This window comes from Elephantulus edwardii, unplaced genomic scaffold, assembly GCF_000299155.1.
Source record: "Elephantulus edwardii isolate Elephantulus edwardi_28Jun2011 unplaced genomic scaffold, EleEdw1.0 scaffold00005, whole genome shotgun sequence".
In the NCBI taxonomy this organism is placed as follows: Eukaryota; Metazoa; Chordata; class Mammalia; order Macroscelidea; family Macroscelididae; genus Elephantulus; species Elephantulus edwardii.
Genome location: NW_006399755.1, coordinates 10,824,486 through 10,839,504, shown reverse-complemented (window position 1 = coordinate 10,839,504; position 15,019 = coordinate 10,824,486). Strand labels below are relative to the sequence as shown.

The 15,019-nt window shown below is 49.6% G+C and overlaps 1 protein-coding gene across 7 annotated transcripts in view; it reads left to right on the top strand.

Moving 5' to 3' along the window:
* The window catches only part of SSBP3 (single stranded DNA binding protein 3), a 181,632-nt gene that overhangs the window by 159,203 nt on the left and 7,410 nt on the right, over nt 1-15,019 (top strand). For 5 of the 7 annotated variants that reach the window (XM_006879717.1, XM_006879715.1, XM_006879714.1 and 2 more), the window contains 5 exons: nt 7,128-7,192; nt 7,814-7,862; nt 8,533-8,568; nt 9,031-9,085; nt 10,351-10,421. In XM_006879717.1, the coding sequence (XP_006879779.1) occupies nt 7,128-7,192; nt 7,814-7,862; nt 8,533-8,568; nt 9,031-9,085; nt 10,351-10,421 (276 nt within the window). Of the gene's footprint in view, nt 1-7,103; nt 7,193-7,813; nt 7,863-8,532; nt 8,569-9,030; nt 9,086-10,350; nt 10,422-15,019 lie in introns of all 7 variants that reach the window. The other 2 variants (XM_006879719.1, XM_006879716.1) reach the window with 1 other exon arrangement.

Here is a 15,019-nt window from a genome sequence, read left to right as displayed (position 1 = left end):
GTTTTGAGGGGGCTTAATAATTTATAGTAATGTTGTCATTTAGAGGGGCTCCCGTGGTGTAGTCAGTAGGGAGTTTCCCTCTTACACCAAAATTCTGCACCTCTCCAGCAGCCCGTACCCATCAGCAGCTCCGGAGAACGGAGGTGGGCGGTCCCCTCCCTAGTGATATACAGCCTCAGAAACCCAAAAGGGAGTCAGCTTTGAGGCAGTTCCGTCTCAACAGCTGAGAGAGATGGTAGATGTTACCTCACTGACTCAAAGTGGAGTGTTCAGGAAGGTTAGAGCGTCTTTCTGGCTTAGTGGGTGTCTCTTCGCGTTCCTGGCTGGTGGTCCAGCCACTCTCTCAGCATGCTTGAAAGATGGTGGGGTCACAGAGGCTGAGGCTTTGCCTCCTGGAGTGGTTTTCAGGAACTGTGGTTTCCCTCAGGCCTGAGAAGTGCCTTATAAGGAACTGCCAGCACTGGTATGAGTTCAGCTGACTATCCCACTGGCCTTATGGGCTCTTCCAATATCTGTGCTGCTGTTTCCCCAACACAAGGCCTCCGCCTCCACCTCCCCCATTGCAGTTAAACACAGAAAGGACAGTGGCTTCAATGCCTTCGATTTTCCTGCCAAACATGCCGTTTCTCTGTCATGTTTATTTTACCTATTTTATATAGTACGTATATGTCCTTCCTCCCTCCCCCCCCAGTGTTTTGCACAGGTGACCCCTCTGCGCCAGGTACGGAATAGCCTGGCATTAGTGTAGATTTCAGCCTGCAGGATCTGGGACCAGCCAGGAAGTGGGCAGCAGGTGTATTGGGCACACAGTAGGGCCCAGAAGTCTAGGCTGGGGGCCAAGGCTGAGGGTGGGAGAAGGGTGGAGCTCGGTGCTCCCCAGGCCTGTTCTCTCTGAGCCCTGAGGGCAGGCTCCTAGTGTGTTGGGGAGGAGTTGTGTCTGAGGCCACCTGGAGTGTGTGGTCCTGCCTCCAGCTAACCAGGGTTGGCCCTCCAGTCTCCTCTCTGCAGAGTGGACAGCCTGAGGCCTATCTCCAGAGCTCATTGAGGGGTTTGGGAAAAGGGCAGTTGCGTTTATGGATCCTGCATCCTGCTGCTTCCTGTGAGGCCTGGGCTCCTGGGAGGCAGTGTGCAGCCCCTGCTGTGTGGGAGAGCTGCCAGCCCTGCGTGCACCTTTTAGTAAGCACCACTGTATGTGCAGGGCCACACTGAGGCCAGACAACGGGGAAAGCCTTATTCCCAGTGGGGAATTAGATTGTTTTCAGCCCACGACCACTTTAGAGCTTTCTGAACAAAGAGAGGTGCTGTGTGGTCTTCAGGCTCCTTTATAGATTCAAAACAGGACCAAGTGACAGTGCATTTTTTGAGCCCGAAAGCTCGTGTCACATTTCAGCTGAAACATCACAAAGGAACCAGCGTGTCAGGCGCCCCCTGCCCTTTGCCCTCACTCTTCAGACAGCGGTCACTCTGGTTTTGTGAAGCAGCAGTCTCCAAAAGGAGCACCATTTTCACTTAATTGTGTTCTTGCTTTTAAAAAACTGGATGTACGTTAGTATCAGGCAGTAACCTTTTGCCAAGTTTTCAAATGTGAATGCTATTACAATGCGGCTGGAACCATAGGGGCCATGAGAGGCCCAAGGCCAGTGGCAGAGGGGCTGGAATTCAGCACAGCAGAGAATCAGAGTGACACCAAGGCTTGTCTACATTTGAGAAGGTTCAGATGAGGGATAGATAAGCTGGGTCCCTGGGGATGATTCCATGCCACCCAGGAGAAGCAGCTCCTGGGGCACCCTGCTGACTCAGGACGAGCGCAGACTCAGTGCCTCTGAGCAGAGGCCATAGAAAGAAAGCTAAGACAGCAGAACTCACCTTAGTACACCTGGGAGCTAGAGAGGAGGGAACCGTGTGAGGAGCGTTCCTAGATAGCCCTTTGGAGGCCTCCCAGTCCAGGCTGAGCCAGATGGTCACCTAATGGGGATGCCCCACCTTCACCCACTACCCAGAAAACTGCCTGAACTCCACTCTGACTACAGTTGCTCCAGCCCCAGCTTGTCTGCTGTTTAGATAGATAAAGGGTGGTGCTCAGGGACAGAGCCTCTTTGGAGTGGGTAGGAGTCAAAGGACATTGAAGCAGTGGCCTCTACCCCAACCCTCAGCCCCTGACAGCTTCCTCATGACAGACATCCCATGTCCCTGGGACCCTTGCAGAGCCTAGCGCCTCACAGAGAAGGCACTGAGGCCAAGGTGAGAGACTTAACTGGAGGTCTACCCCACAAGGGAGTCCTTTCTTGGTCGTGACTGTGGATCAGATCCCAGAGCCCACAGCAGACCCTGTGAGTACGACCGCTCCTGTGGCTGGGTAAGGACCCCTCTCTGTCAGCCCTCATCTCCACAGGCAGTGCAGACGATGGAAGGGCACTGTCTGGTTAGTGAGCACAACAGGCAGACCTTCCTGGCATCACTTCCAGCCACCAGGGGAGCAGCTAGGGAGGAGCTGGCTTCGTTGTACAGTTAAGACTGAAAAGGAAGAACCCGTTGCTGTTGAGTCTCTGAAAGCACGCTTCCAGGCCCTCTGGCATCTGGCATTGGCTGGTGTTTCTGATTTAAAATATTCCACCTCCTCTGAATAAAACCTTAATCTGGTCTCCTCTGCCTGACTTCTTGTGTGGCCTTGGCACGTTCCTGGCCCCCTGTGGAACTCCAGTTGTCAAGTGTGAAATGCAGAGGCTGGACTGTGAGGAGACGTGGGGAGAAGGCTCCTGATGGCTGGTGAGGACAGGAAGCAGGACAACATGTCTGGGATCACCTTAGGGAGGTGCACACCACGCACCCTGGTGCCCCTGCTTTACCCTACAATGTGCCAAAGGTTTTTTGGCTTCCCTAAGTGCCCCCTCTCACCCCTTACTACAATCCTCTTCCCCTGGGTGGGATGAGAGCAGGATCTCACACTATCTGGAAGCATTCCTAATGGCCTTGGGAGCTTCCAAGGCCATTAGGGAACAGGAGGCTGAGGTGGTTTGCTGCTGCTGCTGTTGTTGTTCGGTGCCATCAAATTGACTATGACTCACAGCAGCCCTGTGAACAGATCTGAACCCTGCCCTGCCTGAGGTTGGAGAAAGGGTTAAATAACTGCATGTGGGACTTCTTAACACAGGCCCCTGAAGACTTGCAGTTCTGTGATCCTTAAGACAGCTTTTAGAGCTTTGGGGTTTGCGCAGCCACTGACATCCCACATCAGTACACACCCCCTCGGGCTTCCAGAGCACCTTCCAAGCCGTCCTTTCATTTGATCCTCTTGGGTCCTGTCGAGTTAGACACACGTGTGGCTCTTTGTCCCCATTTTCACAGACGAGGCCGCACGCGGGGTTTTGGCTCTGAAGCAGAGCCAGACTTCGAGCTCAGCCACTCGCAGCTGTGTGACTTGGGCAGTCTTGCTGCTTCTGTTTCTCTAACTTTCAAGTGCAGAAAATGAGATCGCCATGACAATTAAATGAGATGATGCGTAAAGCCTGTTGCACAGGCTGGCACTACAAAAGCATTGTTGCTATTTTTGTCGCTGGTCCAAAGTCACCAGCAAGTAGCCAGCTCAGAGCTGGTCCTCCCAGGTTTTGACCACAGATCTCGGGCTCTTGTCACCACCCTGTGGCGTGGCCCCTGAACACATCTTGCTGTGCCTGGCCTAAAGGTTCAGCCCGCAACAGGCAAGGGTGATGCGAGGCCTAACCAGTACTGCCTGAAGCTTGGGGAGCAGTGAGCTCCTCTGCCGCCTGTCCACGCGCCTCCCCTCCTGACTCTGGGTCTTGCCCTTTGCCTGTCAGCCTGGTGCTGCTCTTGTCATTGACTGTGTCACATCTGAACCTGTTTCCAGTTACAAGCTCCTTCGAGTGAGCAAGCAGATGAAGTAGCCTCCAGACAGGTAGCACTAGGAGATGGTCCCTGGGTGAAGAAGCCATCATCATTTGCAGGCTCCAGCTCTTGGACTTTACATTCCTTTACCCCTTGCCACCTGCCTCTCACCAGCACTGTGGCTAAGAGTACAGACCCTGGAGTCTCACAGACCCCAGCATTCAAACCCTACCCATGCCGTTAGCTAACCCTGTTACCAGGTTTTCACCACTTACACCCTCAACCTCTGTTGTTGTTGTTGTTGTTGTTGTTGTTGTTGTTATGTGCCGTCGAGTCGCCTGCGACTCATAGCGACCCTGTGTACAACAGCCCTAAACTCCGCTCTGTCCTGCGCCAATCGCACTGTCTCTGACACTCCCATCCCAATTATCCCAGTCACTGAATCAATCCACCTCATAGAGGGCCTTCCTCTCCTGTTCTGTCCCTCCACCCTCCCAAGCATGATGTCCTTCTCCAAGGACCGGTCTCTCCTCACAACATGTCCAAAGTATGTTAGACAGAGCCTCAGAATCCTTGCCTCCAAGGAGCCACCCAGTTTAATCCTTTCCAGGACAAATCTGTTTGTTTTCCTAGCAATCCATGGTATTCTCAGTACTCTTCTCCAGCACCACAGCTCAAAGGCATCAATTCTCCTTCTATCCTCCTTGGTCATTGTTCAACTCTCTGATGCATAACAAGTGATTGCGAAGACCATGGGCTGTATCAGACACACCTTGGTCTCCAGAGAGACACCACTGCTCTTCAGCACTTTGGAGAGGTCCCTAACAGCAGACTTTCCCATGGCAATGCGCCTTTTAATTTCCTGGCTGCTGGTGCCAAGACTGTTGACGATGGAGCCAAGCAAACTAAAGCTGTGTACAATCTCAATCTCTTCACCATCCATCCTGATGCTGCCAATTGGTCCAGTGGTGAGAATCTTTGTCTTCTTGACACTGAGCCTCAATCCATATTGTAGGCTGCAGTCCTTGACGCTCTGCAGCAGGCGCTTCAGGTCCTCTTCATTTTCAGCAAGCAGGGTTGTGTCATCCGCATAACGCAGAAAGGTAACCCTCAACTTCTACTTCTGTAAAATTGGAACAATCTCAGGAGTTGTTGTAAGGATCAAACCAGAGAATATATATAAAGCATACTATGTGCTTTAATGGTACCTTTGAGTTATGTTGGAAAAGAGTGCTGACTATCCCATAGACTGCAAAAAAAAAAACCAAAAACACCAAACATGTCTTGGGAAAAGTTTAACCAGAGTGCTCCTTGGAGGTAGGGATAGTGAAGCTTCATTGTACATACTTTGGGTGTGTTGTTAGGAGAGGCTGTTTCTTGGAAAGGGACATCATGCTTGGAAAGGTGGAGGGTCAGCAAAAAAGGAAGACCCTCAACCAGATGGATTGACACGGTGACTGTGGCAATGGTCTCAAATGTCAGAAAGAATGAGGATGGCACAGGACAGGACAGGGTTCAGATCTGTTGTTCATAGGGTCACTAGGAGTTGATACCCAACTCGACAGCATCTGACAACGAATGTGCTCTGTAGGGACCTCTGGTGGCTTAGTGGTAAGGAGTTGCACTGCAGCCTCAAGGTAGGCGATTTGAATTGGCCGGCTGCTCCTTCGAGGAAAGATGGGCAGTCTGCTCCTGTGTGGTTATAGCCTCAGAAAACCTCCTCACAGGCTCAGGTCCAGGTCAATGGCATGTAACAACATGTGTTCTGTAAAGGGCAGCTGATATGGATGTTTCTTTGCCATCAAAACCTCACCAGGCTGCCTCCTTTAAATTCTGCAAGGGCAGGACTTGAGCTGCAGCCAAGCTAATTTAATTTTCCATTCATTTCACTTATTCACCCTCTCATTGATCAGACTTTATTGGGCACCCAGTCTGAAGCATGGAATGTGAGGAGATAGAAAATACGGTCAGACATAGTCTTCACCTTCAAATGCCACCCAGCTCCTTTGTACACCAGTGTTCATCACAGCATTTTTTAACAGAAACCTAAAGTTAGAAACAACCCAAGTGTTAGGCAAAGTTTAGTATGTCCATCCCGTGGAATATTACTCTGAAGTTCTGATACTTGCTCGCACATGGATGAAACTTGTACACGTTACGCTAGAAGTGAGAGAAGCTAGATACACAAGGCCAAATGTTGCACGGTTCCATTAAGTGACATATCTAGAATAGGCAGATTCGTAAAAAAAATGGATTAGTTTATCAGATACTGGAATAGAGTTATTACTTAGTAACAATTTCTGTTTGGAATGGTCAAGTTTTTCACATAGACAATGTTGGGTGCACAACATTGTAAATATAATTAATGTCATTGGATTCTATACTTAAAAAATATGATAGACACTAGCCAGAGACACGGACAAGTGGTCATGATCATATATGAAGAGGACTGTGAGGGAGGGGATTATAAAGCATTCTAGGAGCATTTATTCTTAGAATAAAACAGCACTTAGGCTTGGTCGTGGTGTGAGGTGAACAAGGTGGAATTCCTGGACTAGCTGGGCAGCTCTCCAACCTGTCCTGCTCATCCTTTTGTGGATTGTACAACACTCAGCAAATGGACTTCTGGGAATTTCTGGATTCTGTGTAGATGCTTCTCAGAGGAGTGGGTACACCATAAGTGTAGAAAAAAGAGGCTTCTCTCCTATATTCCCCTAGCACTGTCAAGGGTCCAGGTGGCTTGACCAAGGTGGGTGGGAAGGACCCATACCTGAGACAAGGTGGAGTGTGTCTACATGGCAAACCTGGACTAGGGTCGGCCTCTGAGGAGCACCTCTCCCCAGAGCTCCCCATCACATACCCATGCAGCTTCCCAGGGACGTCTTCTCAGAGCTCCAAGGCACTCCTGTTTCCTGCTTGGGCTCCATTACTGGGTCAGCTTCCTTTTACCTGTCTAGAGACCAGTAGGAAATAGCACTGTGGGAGCCCAGAGGTGTGAGCAACTCGCTCGACATTCATTTGTTTTTGAGAAGGTCATCTTGAAGCCCCCCTGAAAATACATTTAAAGCTGTGACTGTTCCTCTGTGCTGGCTTGTCGTGTGGTCCCCATCGCTCAATTCCCACCCTCCCCAGCCTTTTTTTAAAGAATGTATTGTGTTTTGTTTCTCATCAGATCCTTTTCACAGACTAACCCTCTCACTTATATTCTGTCTGTTTTTCCTCCCTCCTTCTCTCTCTGGTTCCCCTTCTCCTTCTCATAGACTGACCCTTGGTTATCGTTGCAGAATTACGGCAGCGGCATGAGACCACCACCCAACTCCCTCGGCCCCGCCATGCCCGGGATTAACATGTAAGGCAAAGACTGCTCGGCCAGTGGCTTAGAGCCCATGGCTTTCCCCCTCAGAAGACTCCTTCCCAGAGTGATTACTGGTACCTCTCTGGGCCTCGGTCTTCTCAGCAGTGAAATGAGGACACTCATTCAAGCACAGATTTAAGCACACTATGAGTATTTGCTCACATCATCTTCATAATAACCCTGTGAAGGAGTTATTGTCTTCCCCATTTGCAAGTGAGGCAGCTAGGCACAGAGAGGTCAAGTAACTTCCCCAAACCCACACAGCTTTAAATGACTGAGCCAATGTTTGAATCCAAGGAGATTTAACAACTGGTACAGTTAGCAACTGTTGTTTAGTGTGTCAGTGATTGGGAATCCCTCTTCAGGGAGAGATACTTTTGAAAATCTGTGGGCTCCTCTCCTTAAATAAATCAATATATATGGAGAGAGACACACACAAAGAAAATATTTACAAATACTCTATAGAATTGAAGAGAGTTTGTGGACTGTCATCCATGGCCCAGTGTGTCCTGGACCCTGAGGTTGTATAAAGAACTTGATCATTTCTGCCCCTGTTGGCACCGAGCCCGTGACATGCATGCCCATCTCATTATCTCCCTCTTTCTTCCTTCTTAGGGGCCCGGGAGCTGGCAGACCCTGGCCCAATCCTAACAGTGCTAACTCAGTGAGTACCCAGGTTGGGTGGATGGTGTTCAGAGGTTCTTGACTGTAAGAGTTCTGAGGTTCCAGGTGCAGGATGGCTCCGTGCCCAGGCTGAAGATGTACCTATGTGGGGCAGTGCAACAGGACACTGAGAGTCCTGGAACAGTGCCTCCAGGGAGAAGCTCGTGTGGAGGTGGAGGCTTAAGAAAGCACGCTGGGGCCAGCAGAGCCTGGTTGCTGTGCAGGGCACTCTGAGGGGCAGAGGTGTGCTGCCCAGACCACTTCTACCCAGCGGGTCTGAGCTGGGAGTGTGAGCTCAGCACTAAGTAAAGTGATCTGCCGATCTCACCTCAGCAGGGCTGGTTTCCAGTGCTCAGCAAAGGGTGAGCAGGGGCTCGGCACAGCCAGAAGGGTGGGAGGACCATGCTCTTGCCCTCCTGACCCGAAAGGTCTCCCCTTCCAAGGCTGCAGACCACCAGGTTCTCGGGAGCAATTCCAATTAGGAAAGAGTTAACGTCATTGATACCCCAAAGCTCTCCTTGGGAAACAGATCAGGAAGCTCAGTGATTGCTATAGCAAGTCCTTTGAAGAGTGGTGTTGAGTCTTTAAGTGGGTTTGGAAGTTAAGGGGTGCTGCTGCCTGTTGGAGGACTCTTGAGCCTTACCGGTGACTCCTCCACATCTTATTTCTAGATTCCATACTCGTCGTCCTCACCCGGTACCTATGTGGTAAGTGTGTGGGTCTGGGACACGGTGTGTTGACTGAGTGTGCAAGGCTTACTTGGGATCCCTGGCTCTTTCCTTTTTCAAACACACTCTGAGCACAGGTTCCAAATTATGCTAGAACTAGCTGTCAGTATTCAAGAATCTGGCGCCACCATGGACTAGCTCAAAAATTACTGAACAAGCCCTAGGAGTTGGGCTGCCCATCTAGGGAGCTGGCCAGTAGGCTGCTTGGCTTCTGTCTCAGGCCTCTCAGTACCACTCATAACAGACACACGGGGGCTTCTTGGTGTGAAGAGGGAGATGTCTAAGTCCTTCAACGAAGTCCTCTGCCTCTGAGTGAGCGCTGGAGCCTTCACTTGGCTGAGCCCACAGGATCTCTTACTATTGACATGGAGGGAGGTGGGTGGCCTTTTCAAGTGCCGTGTCACCGTGTGTTTCTGATGACAGTTTGTATCTTCTCTCTAGGGGCCTCCTGGTGGTGGTGGCCCCCCCGGAACACCCATCATGCCTAGTCCTGCAGGTAAGAAGGCTTGGGGATTTTGATGGGGATTGGGGGCGTTACAGGAGAGCCCAGAGCCAAAGCTCCTTGCTGAGATGCACACTCACTGGTGTTTTGGCCCCCAGGGACTTAGGGGGCAGGAGGCTCCTCAGTCCCTGGCCCCAGGACTCCTCATCCCCTGCCCTCAGCTCCCCATTGTCAGGGATCACCCTGCCCTGCTGGGCATTTTTCCAGAGACCTCTGAGAGAGACTTCTGCGTTCTGACGTCTTAAAAGCAGGATTCAAAAGCCCACTGCACCTTGAGCTTTCCCAGCTCTCCTGGCTTGAGGTCCTCTGTGAGGGAGATCCCTTTCCTTCCCCATTTCCTTTTAATCATACGAGGGCATGCGGGCCCACACGTGGGCATGTGCACACACGCACATGCACGGCGTCACAATCATGCTTCTCTCTCCGCTAAGAATAGCCAAGCAACCAGCTAGAAGCAATTCAACACGGAATCCTTACCCACCCCCAGACCTAAAAGTGAGAAGCTGGCAGGTTTCTGCCTGAGAAATAGGGGCTCTGCTCCCACTGGAAGCACACTGGCGGATTTCTAAAGAGACTTCCTTGCTAGCCGAGGCGGTGGCAGGGACCCTCGGGCCCAGCCCCTCTTCAGCCCCCCACCCTGGGGAGGCCGCTCAGCCGCAGGGGTGGAGCTGACAGCAGCCAGGCTCACCCGCTCCAGCTCTGCCTCTTTCTGCTGCTGCATTTTTATGAGCTGCATGACCTACATTCAGACTGGGTCACATTCACCCTCTCCATATGTTAATGCGTCTCAGCCCCATCCCTGCCTCCCTCCTCCCACCCCATCAGCTTGGCAGGGTGGCCCCAGGTAATTTGTGGCAATGGTGTTCCACTTCCCCCAACTTAAAACTCTGGGTGGGGGTGGCTTCACGTGTTGGGGGACTTCCTACTCAGGTGTCTTCTCAGTATCTGGAGACCAGTCTGGTTTAGGAAGACAAAAACCCAGGAACCCACCATCTCCTCTTCCTGTGCTCTGTCCATAGGGCTGTCCAGGCTCCCTGAAATTCTTTCTTGCCAGGGTTGAGCGGTTTTTGCAGTTGAATTTTTCCATGATTAAAAACTTTGTGAATCTTCATTAAATACAGATTAGCCAGAAAATGGTGGTACTTAGAGGAAATTTTAGGTGATAAAATACAAAAGAACGAGTTCAAGTGCCACGAGTTTGTTTTAATTAAGAAATGAATTAATCACCCCCCGACTTGCGGGTTTCCACTGTTCTACAGATTCAACAAATTCCAGTGACAACATCTACACAATGATTAATCCGGTGCCGCCTGGAGGCAGCCGGTCCAACGTAAGTCTGCTTTCTAATAATTTACATATCAGATACCATAACAAATCATAATTAACTTCATCAGCTGAGGGGAAAGCGCGTTTAATTGATTTCAGCCATTTGTTACCGAAGATGAATAAAATAAACCGTCAGAAAAGTGATTAACTCTTGGGCAGCTCAGTTTCCATTTCAAAGCTGGCAGGGGGTGGAAGGAGGGGGTGGAGTGAATCCCACCCTCTGGTCAGATTGAAGGCCGGGGGCCCTGCCTCTGGCATCTCCTCTGCTCAGCTAGGGTGTTGGTGAGGGTGGATCTGGGTGAGGGTCTGGGTCGCTCCCTGCTCAGCTGACTCACTGCGCCACCCCAGGCAGCCTCTCACCCATCTCAGGTCTGTGTCGTTGTCTGCAGGAGTTGAGGGTGGAGACCATCGGGAAACACCTGTCTCATTGGGAACTCACTGGCCCTGTCACCTGCCCTGCACCTCCTCTCTCTGCCTCTTCTCAGGCTATTCTAGAAGACCTCACATAATTCCAGCCCTTGAAAGATGTTCTAGCACATGTGGTCCCTTATCTAATGGCTGCTTGTCCCTTCTAAACTCTGAGGGCATTTTACACGACTGCCTCTCTCTCCTCAGCTGAAATTGAGGCTACATCTTAATCAGCTCCCCGGACAACCTTTCTACACTGATGTGTGTATTCCATAAACATTCTGTCTCCTGTATACCAGGCAGGGAAGACAGACCAGCCCTGCCCATGGGAAGCTCAGGGACTGGAAAGGAGGTTGCCCTAGAACTCATTCAGGGGGTGTTGGTGGCAGTGAACAGTGGGATGGGAGGGTGTGGCCTCTTGGGACACTTTGGTTTTGTTGACTCAGTTTCTCAAGTGACACACAGATTAACCTAAATCCTGGTCATGGGTGCCCTGAAGCCCCCTGAGATGGGGTCATCAACCTGCTTCCTAGAACTTGGGTGGGGTGAAAGATGCTTAGCCAGGGTCACATGAGGAGGAAGTCTAGGAATCTGTTCGAGGAGGAAGCCTTTTGCTTCACTGCTCCTCATTCACTCCATTTGTGTCATCTCAGTACTGCCTTCCCCTCACCCGCTCCATCCATCCAGGGTTTAGCATCAAAAGCCCTGTGTCTCAGGAAATAAAGTCCCAATATTTAGTAATAGAAATGGAGGTCACTAGTTCTAAACCCATCCAGCAGCTTGAGGAATGAGGCCTAAACACACAGTTTTCTGTGTCAGATGATATAGCATAGATGACCCGCCTCACTGTGGCTATTCTCTGGCCCCCAACACAGGAGACCATCACTATTGCATCATTTTTAGGAATTCAACAATGTGCGTGGCCAGCTATTATGCTCTGTATACAGGTGTGTGTTGTTATGTACTATCAAGTAGGAACTAACCCACAGCTGACTCTCTAGGTTTTCAGAGGCAGTTAATTGCACAGGAGGTGATGGCCCCTCATTCTGAAGTGAGTCCCAGGTATGAAAAGGAGGATTTCATTGCTATCATGGGTGTGACAAACCCTGATAAAGAAGGTTCAACAGCTCTGTTACTTTAATCAGAGTTAGAACTCTTGCCCCAGCCAAGCGTCAAGGACAGAAAGGTGTGCATGACCACACAGCACAGTCCACGGCGTGCAGGAAAGTACTTGGCTGGGACCTGATGGAGAACAGGCTTCAGATGCCCAGATGACACATTTCCATATGACCAACTGAGATGGGCAGGCTCCTGAAAGACAGTGAAAAGTAACCTCATCACCCAAAGAGACACCCAGTGACCAGTTGGAAACAGCAGCTGCTGAATGAGCTGGGACATGTATGTCATGCCATTCCATGGATGGTCTTTTGAGCTGAGAAAGTGGCATTTCCTGATTCAGGGGGAGCAGCTAAAATGTCCTAGGAATGAACAAAAGGCTGAACTTTGGTGACAGGCATTACAGAATCTAAGAACACACCCTAAATGAGTACCCTGGGCCTCTCTGGGTAATCCCTCTTAACAACCTGCTTAACAAGTCGGCTAAGAGTTCAGGTGTCATCCAAGTGACTTCCAAAACAAACAAACAAACAAAAAAAGAGTTCAGGTGTCATCCAAGTGACTTCCAAAACAAACAAACAAAAAAAAAAAGAGTTCAGGTGTCATCCAAGTGACTTCCAGAGAGCTGCCATGTTTGATCTGTTACAGATTGATTTGTGTACCCCTAATAGATGGTGTCCGTGTTTTAACTCCGGCAGCCGTGAGCCTGGAACATCTTTGAAGATGTTTTCAGTGAGCACGGATCATGTTAGGATAGTTGTTTGTTGTGGTTAGGTGCTGTCGAGTTGACTATGTACTTTGCCCTGTCCTGCGCCGTCCTCACATTCTCTGACACCCGCCAGCCCTTGTTAAAGTCAGACCATCTTGCTGAGGTTTTTTTCTTTCTGTGACCCTCTACCTTTCCCACTGGTGTCCTTGTCCAAGGACTGTCCCTTCCTGATAACATGTCTCCAGTCTGTGAGAACAAGTTTTACCATCCTGCTTCTAAGGAGCACAGAGTAGGTTCCAAGTCAGCATGACAAGTGTCCTTATGTAAGTGTCAGCATGACAGAGAAAAGACACCATATGATGTTAACAGCTGTAAGCCAAGACTTGCCGAGAGCCACCGGGAGCTAAGAAAGACCAGGAACAATTCTTCTCTCAGAGAACTCCCAAGGAGTAAACACGGCTGCTTTTCTGCTTTGGGCGCCTTGCCTCCAGAACGGTAAGATTTCTGTTCTGTGAAAATTACCTACTTTGTGGTATTTCGTTACAGCTGCCGCAGGAAACTAAAAGGTGGCCCCTTAGAGTGTAGAGCCGGTTTGATAGACTTTACCGATAACTGCTTTCCCTCTGACTCCCAGGTACTCTGTAAACTTCTTCCCAGAGGAAATAAAAAGCTTACACACAGTAACTGTCCTGCACTCACAGCGTACCACACCCTGCTAAAAAGAAACATGACATTTGCCCACCTGTGATGCCAAGATACTCACAGTGAAAGTTTTCAGTCACTTTTCGATTTCTTCAAAACACGCAGAAGTGAATGTGTTGACTTTTATGGAAATGGAAGCAAGAATCTTCTAGAGTGTGCCCACAAAAACGTTTGTTGTTGCTGGCTATAGAAGAACTGTTAAAATATTAGGGAGAGGGAATCCACTTTTTTTTTTTTTAAGTGGGAGAAAAAAAAGAATGTCCTCTAAATTAGAAATTCACCAAGGGTGAGTGGAGAGAAGAAACAGAGTCTGCCTGTGGGATGGCGGATGGGCTTTGCAACGGGTCAGGGAGCCTGGAAGAGTCATCAGGCCGGACAGAGTGGTGTGTGCCTGTCATCCCAGCTACTCTGGAGGCTGAGGCTGGAGGAACACATGGGGCCAGGTGGTCAGGGCTACAGTGCACTATGTCCATCGGGTGTCTGCACTTAAGTTTGGCGACCTCCAGAAACAAGGGGACCACCAGGTTACTTAAGGAGGGATGAACCAGCCTAGATTGGAAATGGAGCAGGTCAAAACTCCCACGCTGATAAGTAATGGGATCGTGCCTGTGACAGCCACTGCTCTCCAGCCTGGGCCGTAGAGCAAGACCCTGTCTCTGGAAAAAACCAAAACAGAAAACTAAAGAAAAGGAGTCAGCAGCAGCACCTACTTTCTTCACTATTGTACGTGGGCTGCAACAAAATCTCATAGAGTAAGAAAGAAAATGACTCATTTCCAGGAAATGAGAGTGTTTCAGAGCTCAAGAAAAATGTCACCGGGAAAGGGCAGCCAAATTAGGACTTTCTCAGTTTCTTTATTAGAACTGCAACTTCCTTAGAACTCCCCCTTCCGTTTTCCAAGTTCAGATTACCTCCTTGCTTCAAGCCCCCTTCCCCCAGAAGAAGAGATGGTTAAGGGATAAATACACCAGTGTGCTTCAGAGTGTTTAAAACTGCTGGACGTCTCAAACAGGGACAGCCTCCCTGATGAATAGGTCGATGCAGAGGCCAGTAGACAGATGCTGACCTGCCAGAGTGAGCCTGTGTAGTCACAGCGGATAGAGCTCTTTGGAGCCCTGGAAACACTCCTGCAAGTTGAGAGCCAGTGCCAGTGCTAGTAAGAAAAGCTCCACAGACACTTTTGCTGGCGATTATATTCTACGGTGCTGTGAAGATACAGTTTTTGGTTGGGGTTTGTTTTTGTTTTGTTTTGCTTTGTTTTAATTTGTTGATATTTTAATGAAAGTTTATGGAGAACTTGGATTTCCATTCATTCATTGTTGTGCATTTTCCTCCCTGTCCAAACCTCCTCCCCCCACCTGCACCCCTGCCTCCAGTTCACTTTTTTCTTTGGAAAAAAAAAATTCTTTCATTGTTATACACACATACAGAGTTCACTTTACTATGCCTCTTATTCTGGACTCTTTTTTTTTTTAATTATTATTATTAAATTTTATTCGTTTCAATGAACGCTCACAGGGATTCTGGGCTTTCACTCCTTCATTGCCGCACCATTCTCTCCACCCTCCTCCCCAGTTTGTTCTTCTTCCCCGCCATCCGAATGTCTGTTTTAATTGTCCAATTGCCACAGTGCTTGTCAAAGTCAGTTCTGATTAATCTCCTTTGTC